This window comes from Antennarius striatus, chromosome 2, assembly GCF_040054535.1.
Source record: "Antennarius striatus isolate MH-2024 chromosome 2, ASM4005453v1, whole genome shotgun sequence".
Taxonomy (NCBI): domain Eukaryota; kingdom Metazoa; phylum Chordata; class Actinopteri; order Lophiiformes; family Antennariidae; genus Antennarius; species Antennarius striatus.
Window position 1 is genome coordinate 10,388,113 of NC_090777.1, and position 21,888 is coordinate 10,410,000.

General features: G+C 39.9%; 1 protein-coding gene across 3 annotated transcripts in view; it reads right to left on the reverse strand.

Moving 5' to 3' along the window:
- LOC137602731 (plexin-A1-like) overlaps positions 1–21,888 on the reverse strand; it is a 402,183-nt gene that overhangs the window by 306,388 nt on the left and 73,907 nt on the right. For all 3 annotated transcript variants that reach the window (XM_068325725.1, XM_068325707.1, XM_068325716.1), the window contains exon 3: positions 20,254–20,436. In XM_068325725.1, coding sequence (XP_068181826.1) covers positions 20,254–20,436 — 183 coding nt within the window. The remainder of the gene's footprint in view (positions 1–20,253; positions 20,437–21,888) is intronic.

Here is a 21,888-nt window from a genome sequence, read left to right on the forward strand (position 1 = left end):
CTGCATTATATTAAACAGAGAGGCTTTGAATGGGGCTTTGTGGTGTCAAGATGAACCCCATTAAATGTGAAGTACAGTGTGTGTTGGTTAAGGTAGTATATGGACTTTGTGTGTGTGTGTGTGTTAAAGTATGGGTGTGTGTTGTGTGTGTTAATGGACAGACAGACGGGGCAGTCCAGAAGAGCAGTTGATGACAGCTTTACACTGCAGCTGGCCCTTTCCCTCCTCTCTGCAGTAAGCACACACCTGAAGATACATAAATGATTGACTGTGTGTGTGTGTGTGTGTGTGTGTGTGTGTGTGTGTGTGTGTGTGTGTGTGTGTGTGTGTGTGTGCTTGTGAGAGAGGGTCGCTATCTCAATTCTTTATTAAGCTTTAAAGAATTGGGATGGTGACTCAGAAAATTTCTAGCAAAATATTCATTAATTCATCCATTCATTCATTTTCAATGGACAGAAAGAGAGGGACACTAAGAGAGAGAGAGAGAGAGGGAAACTGAGAGACAGCTTCCTTTGCATCAGATGGGCAACTCTCATTCAATGGAGAAAACAAAGCTGCTACAGATTGTTTACACAAGTTTTTTTTGTTTTGTTTTTTTGTTTTGTTTTTTAGCACTCAACAAAACACAAAGTGGTGAAGATGAACCCTCTCATATGAGACTGTGAGGCATGCGTAACTGCACATGTGCGCACAGTGACACACACATATGGAGCTTGCTTGTCTGATGATTGTTGAAGACAAATACACAGACACATATCCACAATGGTTGCGTCTATGGAGTGACGAAAATTAACATGAAGATACACAATTTGCAGACATGAACATTAACACACACAAATACACACCTACAACCACACACACACACACACACACACACACACACACACACTGGATACCTCCCATCAACCAGTTGTTCTCCAGATGCATGCCAGAAACAGAGACACATGTCTGCCCATCACTGCCTGGCTCTGTGCGGACACATGTGATGGGAGGAGGCTTGCCAGTTTAAATCAGGCCAGTGGCACCGACACCGGTCATCAGCTCAACAGCTGTCTGGACATGTTGCCGTGTGTTTGGACATCTGCATGTCTGTCTGCTGTGCCTGTCTGTGGCCATACATGAGTCTATCATGATATCTACTGATGTGTGCAGTGTTCAAATGACATCAGGTTATATCTTAGTGCACATTTTTCTTCATGATTAAAATATATTGTTTTACTTTAGGATTGATATTATAGAAAAGAAACATTTGCTGGAACACAGAAGCAAAACGAAACATTGGAACAGTGAAAAAGCATATGTTTATTAATTCTAGACTTTCTATTCTAGATAGAAACATTTTGTTTTAGTGGAAAGGATTTTGGAATTTTAATTTAGTTACTCCTTATTGTAAGTTGTAATTTGTCACATTTTGTCTTCTTTCCCTCCATTTTATTTGCGTACATTTGTGTCACCTGTTCCAGATTATCCTGTGTATTTCCTTTTTTCAGCGGTCAGTTTGTCTGTCTCATTTTAAGGTAATTTGGGACCAAACATTTGCCATACAATTTGCTTTTCTTTTCATTTTTGTTTTCTTAATTGTTAATAAGGATAAAATGCAGAGATGTACTTATAACAATTTTATAGACAATTAATATTAATTCTAGTTGCGGCGGAGAGTGGAGAGACAAATTGTTTTCTTCTTGCTAGGGGGGCACAACAGAAAATAATTGAGAAGCACTGGCTTAAATCATCCCAACAAATGTCACAAATGATCAATTTTCCTGGACTGAGAAAATTGACAGGACTGTGATACACTAGATACACTGAGATGGTGATGGTCAGCATATGGTAATATATAAGACAGTTTATCATTTCACTCATATCAGCTGTAAGGCTAATTTATGCACGATTCATCCTTTTCAAAAGGTATATCCTCCAAAGCAAACACTGATCCATAAGTCTTTACATATGCATTGACACAAGGGCAGTGAAGAGACAAAGGTTTTGACAACAACAAATATCGCCACGATGGAGGAAGTTGCGTAAATGTGCTCATTCAATCAAAAGTGGTAAAACATGATCATGTTGTCAGCTTTGGTCTGTGAGGACTTTGAAGTCATTGTGACGTCTTTTTTTTTTTACCTGTTACATGTCATTTCTTGTGTCTGTTGGTGTTAGTTCTAAAGACAGTCCTAAGACTCAGTCTTTGTGTTCAAGCAGAGGTTAATAAAAGATTATAAGTTGATTTTGATTACATTTTTATCAATAGTTGTGTTCAAAATAATAGCAGTCCAACCTGAATAACAGGCTTTTGGTAGAAATTATTTCACTGCATGGCAAATAATTTACCAGTTGCTGTAGTAGGGTCATAGAAAACTAACAGAGTGCAGAAAATGATGGGCTACTCGGCTAAAATGATCTCCAATGCTTTAAAATAGAAAGCAAAACCAGAGAAAACGAAAGACTACCATTCGAATGGATCGAAGAATAGCCAGAATGGTGAAAACTCGGCCAATGATCAGCTCCAGGATGATCAAAGACAGTCTGAAGTTACCTGTGAGTACTGTGACAATTAGAAGACGCCTGTGTGAAGCTAATCTATCAAAAAGAAGGCCCCGCAAAGTCTCACTGTTAAAAAAAAGACATGTGCTGAAGAGGATACAATTTGTCAAAGAACACATTGGCTGGCCAAAAGAGAAATGGAGAAACATTTTGTGGACGGATGAGAGTAAGATTGTTCTCTTTGGGTGTAAGGGCCACAGAGTTTGTCAGACGACCCCCAAACACTGAATTCAAGCCACAATACACTCTGAAGACAGTGAAGCATGGTGGGGCAAGCATCATGATATGGGGATGTTTCTCTTACTATGGCGTCGGGCCTATTTATCGCATACCAGGGATCATGGATCAGTTTGGATACATCAAAATACTTGAAGAGGTCATGTTTCCTTATGCTGAAGAGGAAATGCCCTTGAAATGGGTGTTTCAACAAGACAACGACCCCAAACACACCAGTAAGCGAGCAGCTTATTGGTTCCAGACCAACAAAATTAAAGTCATGGAGTCGTCAGCCTTAATCCGATAGGAAACTTGTGGGGTGACATTAAAAATGATGTTTCTGAGACAAAACCAAGAAATGCAGAGGAATTATGGAACGTTGTCAAATCATCCTGGGCTGGAATACCTGTTCACAGATGCCAGAAGTTGGTCGACTCCATGCAACACAGATGTGAAGTGGTTCTCAGAAACAGTGGCTATACAACTAAATATTAGTTTAGTGATTCATAGGAATGCTGAATCCTGGATATTTTTCAGTTTATACAGTAAATATTTGAGTTTGTAAAGTAAAATGCAGACACTGATATTTTTTTGAACAGTCCAATCTTCATTTTCCTTCATTTTCTGTAAAGTAATTAAAGAATTTCTGCTTTTTTCTTCATGTTTCGATTTAGAATATAATGTGCAGTGTTCCCAATGCGGGCGGCACGGTGGCGCAGTGGTTAGCACTGCCGCCTCACAACAGGGCGGACCCGGATTCGAGTCCCGCTCTGTGCGGAGTTCGCATGCTCTCCCCGTGTCTGCGTGAGTACTCTCCTGGTTCCTCCCACCTCCAAAAGCATGCGCTTCAGGTTGATTGGCCGTTCCAAATTGCCCGTAGGAATGAGTGTGTGTGTGCATGGTTGTATGTCTTTGTGTGTGGCTCTGCGGTGCACTGGCGTCGTGCCCGGAGTGTCCCCCGCCTCACGCCCCGCCGAGATAGGCTCCGGCTCCCCGTGACCTGCTGCGGTGGATATAGCGGTGGTAATCTGATGATGACTGACTGACTGACTGACTGTTCCCAATGCATGGAAATAAAAACCATTATAAAGATTTTTGGCTTTACTCAATTTTTTAAACAGACTGCTATTATTTTGAACACAACTGTATATTCATTAATTTCATCCACCTGTATATTTGAAAAAGCTCACTTGAAAACCTCACACTCTCACGTTTTAACTTCACCCACTCCCTGTCAATCAACTGCCCAACCAATCATGGCACATCTACCAAAAGGAATCCCATGAATAATATGGCGTAAAGCATCGGGCAGCGAGGCTTAATGTTGCGATAACGCCTTTCGTCCACACGACAACGCAGATATTCAGAATGAAAACGCTGGCCAAAGTGACATTTTTTGAAAATGCCGGGTCTGCGTTGTCATGTGGCTGCTATAACCAAAGCTTAACCGCTCCCAAGATTCTCCGTGATGCAAACCAGCAGGGGGGTTAAAGGTCCATTTAATTCCTTTCTGAAGAAGTGTATTATTGATCTGTGACTGGTTCCACTGCTCAATGGCTTTTCTAAACTCATGCTCTGCTCCAATGAAGTTTGTTCCATTGTCTGAGCGCAGTTTCTGGACTTGACCTTGTCTTGCTACAAAGCGTCTGAGTGCATTTATGAATGAGTCAGTCTCCAGTGGAGTTGCCACTTCAATATGAATTACACGTATAGCCAGACAGGTAAAGATAACACCATATCTCTTCACAACAATCCTTCTGCTCTTCACTTCAAACGGTTCAAAATAGTCTACTCCAACGTGAGTAAATGGTGGCTCATCTGGAGTCACTCAGCAGGTAGATCTGCCATCTGCTGGAACAATGGTTGAGTGTTCATTCTACAACAGATGACAAACTTGGATAAAACTCTGTTGGCAACAAAGACTTTGAAACTGTAAGTCTCATTCTTGATGTATTTTATGCACTGTCTGTCCAAAACGCAGAACTGTGAAGTTCCATTTGCAACCCTCTCCTCCACAAGACATCAATGTGGCTTGCCATGGTAGCAGCAATGAGGTATACATGAGAGATGGTAACCGACTTAAGTGGAGCTTCCCTAGCCTTTCCCATGGCAAAAGCACTGTGTACTTGTGAGTGTGTGCTATGTAACAGCAGGTAAGTCACTACTCTGTAGCCAACTTCACTTGTGTCACAGAAATGGTGCAGCTGTGCCATATTTGTTCCTCCACAGTCTGGTGATTTCAGGCATCTTATGATGTTAAAATTCTCTAGACGGCACAGTTCCTGCAGCCAAGTCATCCATCCATTAGCAACTGATTCAGGTATGATGTCATCCCAGCCAAGTAATTTCCAGCACAGGTACCTTAAGATTTTCTTGGCAGGCCACACAACAGGGCTCAGGATTCCAAGAGGATCGAAGATGGAGCTAACAGTTGAGAGAATTTCTCTCCTGGTGAATGGTCTGTCCTTAATGATGATCTTGAACTTAAAGCTGTCGAACTGAATGCACCATTCCACACCAAGCACTCTCTCCAATGGTAGCTGATCCTGATCCAAGTCCAATCCTTTTGTGTACTTGTGTCTGTAACTTTCAGATATTACAGCCATAACCTCATGTCTGTTGCCTATCCGTTTCCCAAGCTGGAAACCACCCTTCGCACAGATGGAGACAAGGTCATGATAGAGAGATACAGCTTTGTCTTCTGAAGCCACAGACACCAAACAGTCGTCGACATAGAAGCAATGTAGGACATTATCAATCACCTCATTGCTGAACTGTTCTTTATTATCTTCTGCACATTTCCTGAGAGCAAAGTTGGCATAGCTGGGAGATGAAGTCGTACCAAAGAGATGCACCAACATCCTGAAGTCACTGAGTTCTTGATTTAAATCTTCATCAGGCCACCAGAGAAACCTGGCAAGAAATTGGCATCTTCAGCTGGTACCCTTACCTGGTGAAACCTGGATTCAACATCAAAACCATCAAAAATTGGGATCTCTCTCTTTGGTAACGATGTGAGGAATTGTTGTTGTATCAGAAGTGTAGTTATTTCATTTTGCTTTCTCATAATTCCCAGCATATTGTTTTGATCTATATTTTTTTATCCAAATCCAGCATTCCATACATCTCCATTTTGAGTTTGGATGTTCTCATTAGAACTATAATTCAATGAATATTGTTTGGGTTTGGTAAGTGGCACAGGCTCAGAATGGATGAAGTGAGTTGCAATTTTCTCTTTAGGCCTTGCTCCTTGGTCCATATAATCATGTTTAATTTTATTTTGCTTCAACGACATTTGTGGAATAAATTAATTTGCATTAGCATTGAGAGCTTTTGGGTTTGATTTTCCTTTTTCCAGGTAAGAGTTCATTCCATCAGAACACTTAAATAAGGAAATCTTTCCACTTTGAATGCTCTGAGATCGTAAAACGTTTAACTTAGCCATATGTGCTGCAATATCTTCATCCAATTTTAGCTGCTCTTTCTTTCTCCTCAGACGTTCCTTTTGTTCTTTCAACTCCCGATTGTTCCTCCTTAGCTGTTCCTCTTGTTCTTCCAGCTCCTGTTTGTTCTTCGGAAGCTTGTGTCTCGCCATTAAAGCTGCCAAGTCAGCCTCAGCCTTAAGACGTGCAGAAGAAGCAGTAGAAACAGCAGACTTTCTTCTAGTAGAGGTGTTTTTGCTTCCCACATTTGATACACTGTCACTTGGTTGTATGTTATCTTGCATGTCCTCTGTCATGATCATGGATACAGCCTGAGTTGGTGTTTGATGTTCATCATCTCTTGGACAATGAATCACTCCTTCTCTGATTGCACCAGGATCTGAATGTTCAAGGTTGATATTATGTTGTGGTCCCTCAGATTCACTTAGCCACATTTTAACCTCTTCTTCAAATGTGTTACTGTATTCCATGATGCTGGCAAACCATCCTCAGGCAGTAGAGGAATCAACACATTATGTGACATGATAGCATTTTCATGAAGTTGAATTAAATTCTCAAGATGAGGTTGTACATGTGAAACATTTTCCTTGCTTTTCATAAGTGTTTTAATTTCAGGTATGAGCCCTTTTATTTTATTTGCAGTGATTTTGTGATCCTGCTGAAGTTTTTTATTTTTTTATTTTATGTGCCCAAGCCTTGGCTGTGAGTTTAGTTTCTCTTTTCCCACACTCCATTCCAGCACCAGCATTTTTTTCCACTCATTTTCATATTTTGGTTTCACTTTGACTTTTTCTTTTTCAGTTTGTACCTTTAAACATCCACTTCAAAATTCACAACAGCAGCATTTGACTCATTTTTCTCCATTGATTTTGATTTATTTATTATTTATTTATTTTATTCAATATATTGTTTGTGCATTTAAACCACATCCACATGCGAAAAGGAGGTTCATCCAATAATCATCATCCCGAACAGCAACAGCAACGTCACAGCGACGGAACAGAGATTCATACAGTCATTGCATGGAGATAAGTTTGGCATCAGAATGAACAATGATAATGATAACGCCGATGCGCCGAAGGATTCAGTCATCAACACGTCATTGTTCCCAATGAACAAACAGCAGTCAATATGGAAGCTGCAGTCATTCCATTAATTTTCAGCCTTATGCGTATATCTACAGGTGTGGCTCACCTGGCTGTAGTTCACTTTGCCAGCGGCTCCAAATCTGTCAAACAGCCAGATCCTACCTCTGTAGTTTATCTCCAATGGTTGTTTGACTTGATCTACTTCATCCTTTTGTCTTCTTGATCATTTGATCCGTTGCGCTGTCAGATGATGTTTCCTTTCAATGCTTGCCTTTTTGTTGACAAAAATGTAGCGACTTCAAACCAATAAGTCGCTGAGAGGCTGAAGCCGGGGCCTTCCTTTGTCAGACGCACTTCCACATAAAAATCAAGATACAAATTTTTTTTTAATTCTTTTTTTAACGAAAAAAGAATAATCAACTCATAAAAACTGTTCACAGGCTCATATACGTGATCACAAAGTAGTAATGTAGCGATAAAAGCGTCGCATTTTGCATTTTTGCGTGTTGCGTTTTTGCGGTCAACAAAAATACAACAACGCCACTCACCCCCTCTCTCCTCCATACAGGTGAGAAGGTGCCCCATTTAACCTATATTAATGTTCATGCCCACATCTGTTTGACCTACTTATTCCCTCAATGAGATCACAAAAAACAACATCACAAACAACAAAAAATACAATATTTAAACCACCATAATATCTCTTGACACAAAATACCTATAAATTCATGTATGGCTCCTACAGCATACTTCCTTATTTTGTGACATTATTATTCACAGGCCTTCTGCAAAATGCCACACAATTCAAACTCATGCCAACTGATATTTTTTATCATCCAGTAGATGTCTTAATAGAGCAAATGAAGCCCATTGAAGCTTCGAACCACAGTGAACCCATTGGGATGAAAAACTTCAATGCTTTATGGGGCTTTATCTGCCCATAACTAACTATACATGGACTGTCCAGTTAACATAATTTTAGTGCCATAACTGTTCCAACAATTTTCATGTTTTTGAGTAGAAAGTCCAAACAGCAGGAACGACACAGAAAACGGCAACAATTTCTGAGTGAAACTAGCTGGCTAACACGAACATTCTGTCCAGCTATGGTTTCCCTTTGGAATGGGACAATTGATGTAGTATCCAACATGCCCCTCGGGCATCTGACAAAAACGCTCTTTAAGTAACTACATACAGTTCCGTTTATGTAGTCAGCTAACAGAACTATCACTTCTCTAAAAAAATTTTTCCACTTGCTCTTTTGACAGGTGCCTTTTCCTTTAACGTTAGCTACTTTTCCAATCTCACAATTAACTAGGTTTCTTTCTCCAGTTAGCCTGCTAACATCCATCTACGGCTTTACAATGCCCACCCAGCGCAATCCATGATTTGGCAACAAAAAGTTGCCAAGTCACATTGATAATGACTATGTTGGGTGCGCTTGTTTTATAATACCAATACATTTGTTTTCATATGTTTGGTATGAAGTCTGATACTACTGTGTTATCGTGGAATTTCCATGGGTTCCTGCAAGTATATACCTAAATATGAACAAGGAATTAGTTAAAGACGTTGATAGTGTTGAACTGAATTTTTTTCCTGTGGGTGTTTTTATGTTGATGTGGATTTTTAAGAATCATTTGAAATGCATTTATGGTTTACATATTTCCAGATTTTATGTGGAAATATGTAAACCACTCTTTACTTTGTCACAATATCTCAAAGTCATGTGATAATGACCTGGTTTAATTTGTGTGGTCTTGACCACATTTATCGTGCCACATTTGAATTGTGACCACAGTTGCTCAACAATATCTGGTGTCAGTGGACCGATGCATGCATTTAGCCTGCATCCAAATGCACAGGAAATGAACTCATAATATCCCTCATCCCTCATTTTATATACTGATCTCATCCCTTCGGGGATGAGATCAGAATTTAAAATTAAAGAATTAAATAAAAATGTTTCTAATTCGGCCTTAACATTGCATGTCTTTCTAAATTTAATTCACAAATTTAAACACCCTCCGTCTCTCTCTCTCTCTCTCTCTCTCTCTCTCTCTCTCTCTCTCTCTCTCTCTCTCTCTCTCTCTCTCTGTCTCTCTCTCTCTCTCTCTCTCTCTCTCTCTCTATCTCTCTCTTTTCATGAAAAGCCGAACAGAGGGACCACTGACGTACACTAATGTACAAATGGATAGGGGAGATAAGGATAGAAAGGCTTTGTAAAGCGGGAATACGGAGTGTCAGAGAGAAGAGCAGGACAACTCGCACACACGCACACTCACGCACGCACACACACACACACGCACGCACGCACGCACACACACACGCACACACACACAAAGTCTCCAGGGAGGTAGATTTAGGGGGTATTTAGTCTACCTCAATATAGAGGGAGAGAAAGGGGGGGGGGGGGGGCTGAAAGTGACATATGAGAGGGACAGGGAGGAGGAGGAAGAGAGGGAGGCTGCAGGAACACCTGAAGAGAGGTCAGTGTAGAGAGGTTTGAGAGGAGAGAATGGGATGATAATTCACTCAAACACCAGCACCGCTTAAAAGAGTCATATTATCTCTGCAAGATTTATACACTAGTCCTCAAAAGCCTCTCTCACATACATTTAGCCCTACACCCATTTACGTGGGATCAACCATTCGTACAATACTTGTGCCCCACTAACATACTCTTAAACATAATTCCATACACATGTTCACATAGGAACTGTACACACATAGAAAGTGTGCATATACCAGTGCAAGGGTGTGAATGCCAGAAAGGAAGCTCAAGGTTTCACAAAAGCCTGCTGTGTATTCTGTGACGCTAATAGGACATTATTCCACTAATTTCTGCTTAATGAGATAAAGATCGAATTAGTGTGTTCAGGTGTTGAGCTCATCTGCTCATTACGAGTTTGTGCTAGAGAGACGGGAAACTACAGTCGGCACACACTCACAAACAAATAGGGAAACAGATAGCGGACTGACCGGAGATTATTAATCATCTCTACCAGCCTGGTGTTTGTGCCATTTAACTAGGCTGAGCAGCCAATGCGCTACTTCAATCATTGCCTGCCAGTCTAAATGTTAGTGCTAATTAGCAGTCACATGCTAAATTAACTTCCATCCCATGTTTCCTGATTAGACTTAATCATTCTGACAGCTAGTTTTACTGCTAAGCTTGCAGAGTCAGTGCATGCACGGCCTTTACAAACCTAAGGAAGGCACTGCCACTGCATACTGGGATGAGAAGAGCTGCTGTCTTGCTTGTCAAACTTCTGAGATCAGTGGACAGTTACAGTCAGTACAATGTGTCACAAGATGAATGTTAATAGCCATAAGAAGATTTAGATTGTTCTCAAATCTTTGTTTTTATAATGAGTAATAAATGTGTTTGCCTTTCAGTGTTTTTGCAGTTATATTTGCAATCTGATAAAGTATTTTACACAGTTTGCATGTAAAGTGAGTTCTGAAAATAGTTTGAATATGTAAAAGTACAGTCATATATGCAAAAATGCTCAATGCAAAATCATTGTTATCTGCAAAAGGGACATAAAGCATTGATTCTAAAACTTAGTATATAGTAGTTATTTAGAGTCTGCCCCTTCTAGAATGATTTTTAATGAGCAATGTGACCAGTATGCAAAAAGCACTGGTTTAATAGAATAGACTATGTGGCATTGTCACCTATAAGAATGGTATGTACTGTGTAAATACTTAAATCCATGAAGTAATTTTCAACAGATTTTGATTAAATATACTGATGTAAAAGAACAAAATTATCCTCTAATATGTCATACAGATAAAAATGAATTCTGAAAATCACTTTGGAACTGCAGAGTTAATCTAATGATCCTGAATTGATTTAATAGAAGATGGAATTCAATCATGTTATCCTGTCATATGTACCGCCTGTGATGGAGTGATGGTGGGCTGATCATTACCAGGGTAACATATGTCAGTGCTGTCACAGAGACGATGAGAAGAAGGCACGGTGCATTTTTCCAAAGGGCAAATTAGATCAGCTCAGTGTGGGAAGGATGAATCGTGGAAGGAGAGGGTCCTTGAACCTCACCGGCTTCAGGATACCCTGAAGCCTGACCAGCCTCACCTCTCCTCTTTGTGTCTCAAGGCATGGAGAAGCCAGTCTTATGTCAATCAAGCAGTTGGCACGCTAACTTCACTAGCTTGCCTCCAATCGGTCCTGTCACTCAGGCTATCTTCTAAGATGGAATGGAAAGGGAAAAGTAATTGAATTTGCTGCTAGCAGGGAAATGATGAAATGACACGTAACCACCCACCCTTCACATACACATTCACACACACACCTATACACCGCTCTAAGGAAATCTTCCTCTTTCACTGCTTGCCTTCTTTTGTTTTTGAAATCTAGAAGTACTTGAGGCTGTTAAGAGTTTATTTTCATCCCACCCGATGTGGCGAGAGCCTCTTGTTCTTCCAGGTAGAAGAAATATGAGGTGAAATGAGGGGAATGAAAGGATTTCCAGGTTTTAACCAAGAGCCCAGAGTGTAATTTCATGCTGTTAAGAGCTATCGTACTCCACCCACACCTTGTCTCCTTGCAAAGTGGTGTTTCATGGTGTTTGAAATGAAAATGTAATGATGTTCCAAATTTAGGTCCTGAGCAAAGAACAACAATATAGAGAGGATACCGTACATAATGCTGCTATCTGGCAGGCAAAGGACTGTATATCTTTGTCTATAAGAGAGTCAGTCTGGGCTTGCGCTAGCCGATCGCCACTATGCCTTGGCAAAGTAAATTCCAGAGTGGCTACAAGGTTTTAAGCCTGTATAGCCACAGTGGCGTTCTTATTTTTAGGGAAAAAAAGGCTAAAACGTACAACTTTTTTGGACTCGTGAAAATCCCTGAGCGATAACATAAGAAAACAAACTTCAGCCAAACTAGGCTGATCGCATACCGACGGAAATAGCCGAGGTGACCCGAACGCTACCAATATTAAATATGCATTCGGTTCATGACCTCCTCTCGTCAAATGAAAAAAAAAAGATTCTATTTTTACAAGCTAAACCCGCGAATTGGTGTACGACAAGGTGAGGACGATCGATCAAAAGAAAATGAAAATAGAATGTTTTATAGTAGATCTTCTGATAAAATTCTTAGAGGGGATGCTGAGAGGGGGTGGGAGTGGTGACAGACCGATCAGAAGGTAAGTGAAATATATTATCAATACATTTTTGTAGTTTTAGACTTTTGATCCCTATGACCGGCAGGAATAACCAGTGATGCATGTAAATGTGTATTCACCTGGCTTGCTATAATAGCAAGTAAAACTTACAAGTAAACATTGAGTAACACCAAGAATCAATTTTATTAAAATCAAAGTGTCTAAGTCAAAGTTAAAATGTCTTCTAGTCTAAGTAAAACTTACGAGTAAACATTGTGTAATATTCTGTATGACTGTATCTTCACATAGTGAATGCAAGTTTTCAGTTGTTGAATCTCACATTTATACCTGCATAAAGTAGGATAGAAATAAAGATAGTTCAGCTTGAACTGTTGACTTTAGTTTCTTTTCTAGGTTAACTGAACAGAAGATTTTGCCCCAAGAATGCACCAGAATGCAGGAAAACAAAAATTTCCAGAGGGAGGCCCCCCAAAGCTTCCCTGTGGGGGGGATCCCCCCCACACACACACCCCTCGACAATTGAAAACTTGCATTCACTTAGGCCCCGTCCACACGATGCCGGAACTTTTTGAAAAGGCAACTTTTTTGTTGTGTTTACACCTTTCGTCCACACGACAACGCAGATATCCGCAACGAAAACGCAACTTTTTGAAAATACTGGCCTAGGTGGATTTTTTTTAAACGCTGGGTCTGCGTTGTCCTGTGAATGGTGTATCCGCAACTTTTTTTTAAAAACGCTGACGTCTTGTCTGCGACGAAAACCTCTATGATGTCATATTTATGGGCCTGTGTGTTGTGACAACAAAACATGGAGGATTCCTATTGGATAAAATTTGACTTAATACTGTCACCACATAGTTTGGCATGCTTATAGCCGTCTTCAAAAATGCACTGATGTGTTTACGTGTGGACAGAGATTTTTTTGAAAATGCTGTCGTGTGGACACAAATTGTTTTCGATGCGTTTTTAAAAAGTTGTGTTTTCAAAAAAATCTGTTATCGTGTGGACGGGGCCTATGTGACGATACAGTCATACATATTACTCAATGTTTACTTGTAAGTTTTACTTAGACTAGAAGACATTTACTTTGACTTAAGACACTTTGATTTTAATAAATTTGATTCTCGGTATTACTTAATATTTAGTTGTAAGTTTTACTTGCTATTATAGCAAGCCGCTGTCTTGGACACAGAATGTGGGTTTTTGGGGCTTACTCAATTATTTTATACTGAGCCACAGTGGCTTAGTCATACTACCTCCTAGTGCAAGCCCAGTCATTGTGTCTTCATGCTGCGACTGCAAGGCTTCATTAAACACCAACAAACTCTTCCATACATTAAAAACAAGTAGGATTTGTCCTACATGTTCCAAATTATGTTTAATATCTTCAGTTCCATGGAGTCCATGATACCAAAAAAATAAATAAAAAATGGAGTCTTGTATGATATATTCTTCTTTCAACTGTAGTGTTTTAGCCTTTAACACTATCATTCATTCATATTTTCATTTTGTTTTATGGGTGTTAGATATATTGTAAAAACTATTAAGTCATTTAAAACATGTATTAACTTCTAACTGACAGGCATACATTTTTTTTCTTATCAGTCTGTTTGCTAGAGGTGTATGAATTCTGGTATCATTATCCTAAAGCTTGACACACCCATACGAATCTGATTTTTTTTTAAATTAAACCATAAACATTTTTTAAGCCTTTTGTTATTAGATAATTAATTTTCCATGTAAATGCTAGTTCATAATATTTAACATAAATAAACTACATGAGAAAGGTGGGACAAAATTCTTCTAATAGTGATGATGCGGTATATTATGTCACAGACTTTACCCAAGAGAAAACAAGTGCAGTAAATATATAAAACAAATTCTTTAAAAATGCATGTCATGGAACTGGCCTCACTGACTGCAGGCAAAAGCTCATGAATGATGCATACAGGAGTCCTAATCTCTAGGCAGGCTGAGCACTAATTTTAGTGGCAAGTTAAATCATGTTAAATAACTACCGACTTTCTGTATCCATTACAGAAGCTTCACAATCCGACCTTGGACTTCATCATATGTATGTTAGATTGCAAAATTAATCCAATAATAAATATATGTAATAATTTGTATATATCAGCATAGTTGTTAGCCATCCACTATCAATCCCTTGACACCTCAGTGAATTTGGAAACTGTTTGGCCAAACACAACCTTGCTTATTACCCATGCAGGAGAACACTGACTGAAAATGTTCTTTTTTAACAATGATCTCCAAATTGGCTACAATTAAAATCTAATATCGATTCAAAATAACATATTAAAAGAAACAAAAGTCACTTCCAACAAGGAGAGTAAAACAGGAGAGTTAGCTTTTCCGAAGAGAAAGCCACACTAACTAAAATATAGATGGCTGTCTGTCACACACACACGCACGCACACACACACACACACACACACACACACACACACACACACACACACACACACACACACACACACACACACACACACACACACACACACACACACACACACACACACACACACACACACATGCACACACACATTAACTCATCCAATAGACTTCCTTAGTTTAAGATTTACACAAGTGATTATGTATTCAAAAATCAATCAATGCAGCCGTCTTGCAGCCGAAACATGTCCACATAGGCAAACACACATTTAGCAACAGTCACACTGAAGAAATGTTAATGAGTGCGCACATGCATAGACATCAATATGCCAATGACTTTATATTTCATTTGCCAAAGAGGTATACAGTTTAACTCCCAATGAATACCAATAAAACCACACAGCAAGTAATCATCTCTGTGCGTCTTCCTCAGCATCAGTCTTTTCCTCCTTCTTTCTAATCCCAGCTGTTTTCTCGCCTTCCTCCAAATTCTCCCCTGTAGAAACCTTGTTTAGTCATGTAATTGTTCGCCATTTTATCAAGATGTAATTTAAAGCCAATGATCTCTTGTGTCAGAGGAAGACGTACTGTAAAAATCTCAGAAAAAAGCAGAGCCTCCAAACTGTCTATAGAGCCAATCAGTGCTGATTTGTCGTATTTGCATCCTGACTCACCATCTCTCTACTCTTACAGACAACTGCACCATCTGCATTGATCTGTGTGTGATACTGGTAGACTCTGCCTCCATAGTAACCTTCCTCCATCTATGCCCGAATGCAAGGAGACACACCAGCTAAGGGGAAATGGGATTCCAATCAGCTGAATATCATTCAGGATCTGCTGACCCCACACACTCGACACACACAAATCATCGGTCTGCATACACAAGGGTCAGCCACAAGGACTAGCAGGCTGGATTTCAGTTGACTTAGCAAAACATTAGACACAGGACGTTGTGTAAGGAGGTATGTGTGCATCTTTACCATAACCTATGTAAAAGCAGATGGCAGCAGAATTCTTGCAACAGATAATACATCCACTGCAGAAATAAACTCACGGGACAAATGCTTAAAGACTTAACTTCGGCCCAATGCTTATTCATCTTTTCCAATCAACCCCTCATTTTCAAGTCCCCTCAGTATTTTTCATATTTTCTGACATGGAGTAGTGCTCAGAACTACTCATCTAGAAAATGTTACAACACTTGTCACATCATCATCCGACAAGTTACATTATGGTAAAGAGAAGTGTCACAGAAATGTAAGCATTGGCAATTTAATTTGACCATCAGGTCAGTCAATCCCACACTATTTTGGCAGCAGATTTCTTTCCTGCTTAGACTAGAGTAGAGTATATCGTTATGGAGACGGGCCACTCAACTGCTGTGGAGTGGGGAAGGAGGCCATGGGATAGGGGTGATGCTGGTGAGCTGCTGCTGAGGTTGTGAGGGTGGTGAGCTGCTGCTGAGGTCATGCTGAGGTCGTGCTGAGGTCATGCTGAGGTCGTGCTGTGGTCATGCTGAGGTGGTGCTGAGGTTGTGCTGAGGTTGTGAGGGTGGTGAGCTTCTGCTGAGGTCGTGAGGCTGGTGAGCTGCTGCTGAGGCCGTGAGGATGGAGGGTGATAGGGGATGCTGGGGGGGGGCCTGGTTGAACCTATTGAAGAAGTCGTTCAGGTCGTTGGCTCTCTGCACCCCTCCCCCTCTGTTCTGGTCCTGGCTTTGTGTCGAGTGATGTTTCTCACACCTTCCCAGACGTTCATCATGCTGTTAATCAGAGTAGTGGCCTATTTTTCTCAGACATAATTATTTAGATGCCATTAAAGCCTGGATGTTTCTGTCACCTCAACACAAATCAAGACTCTCACTGATTCTCTGCAAAATGACAAGAGGAAGAAGGAAATCGGAGGAGAATGACAATAAAACCTGGAAATAAGCCCTAGAGCGGGTGGCTTCTTCTGTGGATGACTCAAGGAGCAACTTCAATAAGTTCAGCAGTGGTTATGATAAGAAGTTTGGAAGAAAAACTGAAACCGGAACTAGACTGCATGGAAAAAATGAAGGATGACATGGAGAAAATGCAGAAAGACACAGATGAGAAAGAACAAAGAATGGTTGTCCTAGAGCAAGGACAACAAAGAATGGAGGAAATAGAACTAAGCATTTGAATAAATTATGTGATCATCACTGGCGTGAAATTCAAGTCGTGGAATTATGCACATGCTGTGGCCAGAGGAAAGGGAACTGAACACAGCACTGACTATGAGCCAGTGGAACAACAGGTGATTTCTCAACTGAGGGACCTGGAGATTAATATCGATCCGGACCAGATTGAGATATGTCACCCACTACCATCTGGAGGTAAAAGACCACATGTAGTGCTGATAACATTCCTAAATCGCAAGTACAAAATTGGTCTTCTGAAACAAAGCCCCTAAACTGAAAGCAAAACATGTATACATCAATGACAATCTCACTAAAAAGAATGCTGATATTGCCAAAAAAGCTTGTCAGCTGAAGAAGAATGGGCTGATCGACAACACCTGGATGAACAACTGCAGGATCTTTATTAAAACAAAGGGGCTTTATCTGGAGCAGATGAAAACAATGGTGATCAAAAATGTGGAAGAATTGGAGGTATTCGACCAATAAGGTATGACCAAAAATAAAACCTCTGTAACTTCAACACAGCAGAGAACAGCCATCTCTACACTGTCTGAAGAAATGAAAGATCTAATACAGAGAACTGCTGATCAAGATAGTTTGGAGTTGAAAACCAATCATTTTGTGAATATTGCCCTGTTGACCCCATTGGAATTTTGGACACTTCAAGTATTTCATGGAACAGTTGCAAAAACATTAAAATCATCAACGTCAGAAACATGGACCAATGAACAAAAAACATGGATTTCTGCTTGGAGAGATAACATTAAGTTTGAGACTTTAAAGAGCATGTTGATATCTTTTGACAATATAATAGCATGTATAACTGTTATAGTGTCAGTAACAAACGGGTTAATTTTTGGGTAAAAACTCTGCTGAGAGGTGAATATGATCATCATATTCTTGTTGAGAACACTGGCAAGGTCAACTTCTTGTTTTGACTATCCATGATGTTAACAAACCTTGTATTCCTAGGAAGAACATAAACATGGTTATGCTCTAGGTTATATCTGGGACAAAGGCTAATATCTATAAGTGGATAAGAGTATGAACGTCTGTCAAAATTCAATGGATGAACTGGTTGAAAACATTTAATATCTGAGTTTGTTGACAACATGTTGTAATGGGAGAGATGTTTATTGATTCTGGGAGACATGAATTTCACAAGCCTATTGGCCTCTAACCGTTTTTTTTTACCGGTATTGTTGTTGATGTTGTAAATGTGATGAAGTAATGAAGTCTGTTATATTAACATGTCCAAAAAAAAATATACTAAATAAATAAAAAAAATAAAAAAATAAAAAATCCTTGCAATTAACGTGTACTTCTGTACATTTGTCTACATGCTGTTTTCACTGAAACATCACAATTAGTTACTGTCACTCCCTCTACACCTACCTCCGCTAATCTAGCTCCAATCCAGCTGCCAGTTTAAGACCTACAACCAGTCATTGTTCTCACATTAAAAGTCATGTATGATTTCTCCATTTACTTCTGTTGAAGACTGGAATTCAAACCATCCTGTTGCTGATACTAAAACCACTGAACAGCCTTTCCCACATTCATATTTCCAACCTTCCGGTTCCTCATCCCACCTCTCGACCACTCCATACCTTAAATTTTGGACTAGGTTCCTTCCAAATGGAACCATTTTCCCAATCTGTCAGATGTGGCAAAAATCTGGACTGGACTATAGGCGAGCCTTTCTGTAGTCCAACAATGTGCAGTGTGTGTGACTGATTACAGATGGGTGTGTGTGCATATTTATTTATCCATTCTTTCTTCATTGTTTCTATTTTCTCATGTTCAGCCCTTTTGAAAGGTTTGATATACAAAGTCTTTATTCCTGTCCAAGTAAAGACTTTGCTTTGTGAGCACCTCCAAAGGACAGTTGATAGACAGCTCTGCAAAGAAAGAAAAACTTTGGAGAACTTTGGCTTAAACTTTTCATATTTAAATACCTTTGACATTGGAATGTGACTAAACCTATGGATTAATGCAATTATGTTTATCTTTTGATTTACTGTCCTATTCATTCTTAGGAGGATTGGTGACATGAGCATGTCCTACTGGCAGGAAAATGCAGATCATTAGCACACACACAATGTGGAGGTCGGCTCAAATGGGTACTTGAAAAACACACAGCCCAACACATCGTATAAACCCACAAACTGAAGTGAAGCTGAGTGTATGCTGAACGTGAGCTTGCCTGTAAGTGAGGAAAACATACAACAAAGGCACCGGTTTTATACCAAACACACAAAAGAGATACATAACACATCACATTCATTCTGTGACTCAACCAGCAAACACGACCAAGATAAAACTAACACAACAGCAGTTTTTCAAACAGCACAAGCTCCACACATAACCCTGAAAAGATTCCTACCAGTTTCTTGAAAACCATATCTCTGGAGCTGCTGCCTTTTATCTTCAGATATGAACATTTTAATATCAAAAACAAAGCAGTGATGAATAAGACAAAATCGCAAAATGTGACATTAGAGACACAAGCATTTGTAATGGATGTCTGCAGTGAGATTTCTGATGAGGAACCAGTGATAGCAAAACCAATGACCATTGAAAATACATCATAAAATGACACAAAATTGCTTCGATGTGAAAATGGTTTCCTGTAGAGCTTGAAAAACACAAATGCACACACACAAACACATACACACAAACACACACACACACACACACACACACACACACACACACACACACACACACACACACACACACACACACACACACACACACACAGCTACACGCAAACACACTTATACTGCTGTGCCCCAGCATTAGCATTTGTGTCCCCATTTTAGTTACACAATATTAGTTTTATGTCAGTGATGTCCGTAATTCATGTCTTTATATCATTCAAATTTGCAAGAAACAGCCATTGACACAGGTCAGAAAACACACAATGAGATAACACAACTGCCACCATTTGGGTACAAATTCTGCAAAACACCAGTGTTCCTTTATGTATAATATTTCACAATTCACACATTCACTGATGACTCTTTAGTCCTTGACTCAAAGTAACTCCACCCAGGAGTCATTACTGGGAAGTGCCAGTTCAACTCCTGAGCACTGCCTAGGTGCCCTTGAGCAAGTTGCCCTTTATGAGTTGGTCATTGGGGGATTAATAGATTTTATTTCATTTCATTTCATTGTGAGGTTTTTACACCACACTAGTAAAGCTGAATGTTATGAACGATGCCTACCTTCTTCACCCGTCCACTGCGCGTACCAGTGAATGCTACGGTGTGCCCACGGTAGTCATAGGCTGCCACCGAGGTCATGCCGTCGTCCTTGTCCACATATAGCGGGATGCCCTCGATGGCAGTGGTGCCCCCTAGAGGTTGGTTGAAGTCCTGGCCACAAAAGTTATCATCTATTTGCAGCGGCTGGGGAGTTGGGGGATAGAAAAAAGGAAGTCATTAACTCAATCATTTATTCTTTTTAAATTTCTTCTGTCATTAAAGCAACATTAATTCTTGAAGGAAGAGGAGGCTTTCCTTCTCCCAGACACTTAGTACAGGTGTTCGAGTGAAGCCAAGCTGTTGCACATTCAGTGAGAATCTATATACAATTAATGGGCAACACAGGAAAAATTAACTCCAGTTTCCTCCACATGCTATATTTGTGTGTGTGCTGCTTGAATTATGACAGACAGGGGGAGATCCATTATTAAGGACAAGACTCTGAGGTACATAAATGCGTGGCTATGCTCTCTTTGATTGGTGCTTACTTCTCCATTACTGCCTTTGACAACTTCATAGAGCAAGTGTCAAACCAATCAATCAATCAATCAATCAATCAATCAATCAATCAGTCAATAAAGTTTTATTTAAATAGCACTTAATCATAGCAATAGACATTTCAAAGTGCTTTAAGCGACAGAAAAACCCAACTGAACCCTTCAGAGCAACCATAAGTGACAGTGGTGAGGAGAAACTCCCTCATTGAGGAAGAAACTCCAGGCAGGATCCAGAATATTTTGGGCAGCCATCAGCCTTGACCAAGTAATTAAGCATTTCATCATAGTTCAAATGGCTGTATTGTAAATGTTTTAAATATTGATTTATTACATCCCACTTCAAAGCGGTGATGTATTGTAATTGTCATTATTTGTGTGTTTGTTCGTCCGTCCGTCTGTCAATTAGTATGTCCACTAAATATCTCTGCAATTGTTGCAGATAGAAAGGTGAAACAAAGAGCACATTACTTGGGTGGCAAAGGGATGAAAATGAGATGATGACCTTAACCTTGAGAAAACTCAAAAAGTCAAGGTCAAATTTCAACTTTTGCACACTCAGGAACCAGATAAGATAGAAAGACGAGGGAGAAGGTCAGTGTGAGTAAGACCATAAATCAAAGCTAGTGTTTTGATCAATGACGGGTAGGTCAGAGCGCTAGCTTTGATCTTTGAGACATGCAAGTAGGTCAGGGTAAAATTTTGAATTCAGGGGTGTTGCGGGATGTTGCAGTCTGTGACTTACACTAAAAGACTACCAATTATGTTGAGCAAATTAAATGGAACCAAAACAGGCTTGGAGAGAAAAAAAAAACATGAGTAAGACACCACAGGAGATGACAAGTGAATGACAGGAAGCAAATTATAGGTTAGATTAGCATATCATAATCAAAGTGTCTCGTACAGGCACATCGGCACACTGATATGTTGATATGTCACGTCTAATTTATGAACCCAGGCGTATGTGTGCATGTGTGCAATAGGCACGTCATTAAGAGTATGTGATAGTGGCGTACGCATCAGGTGATTCCCCCCACTCTGACATGTGTCACAGAGATAATCAACAACAACACAGATGCTTATCGTGTGAACACACATCATG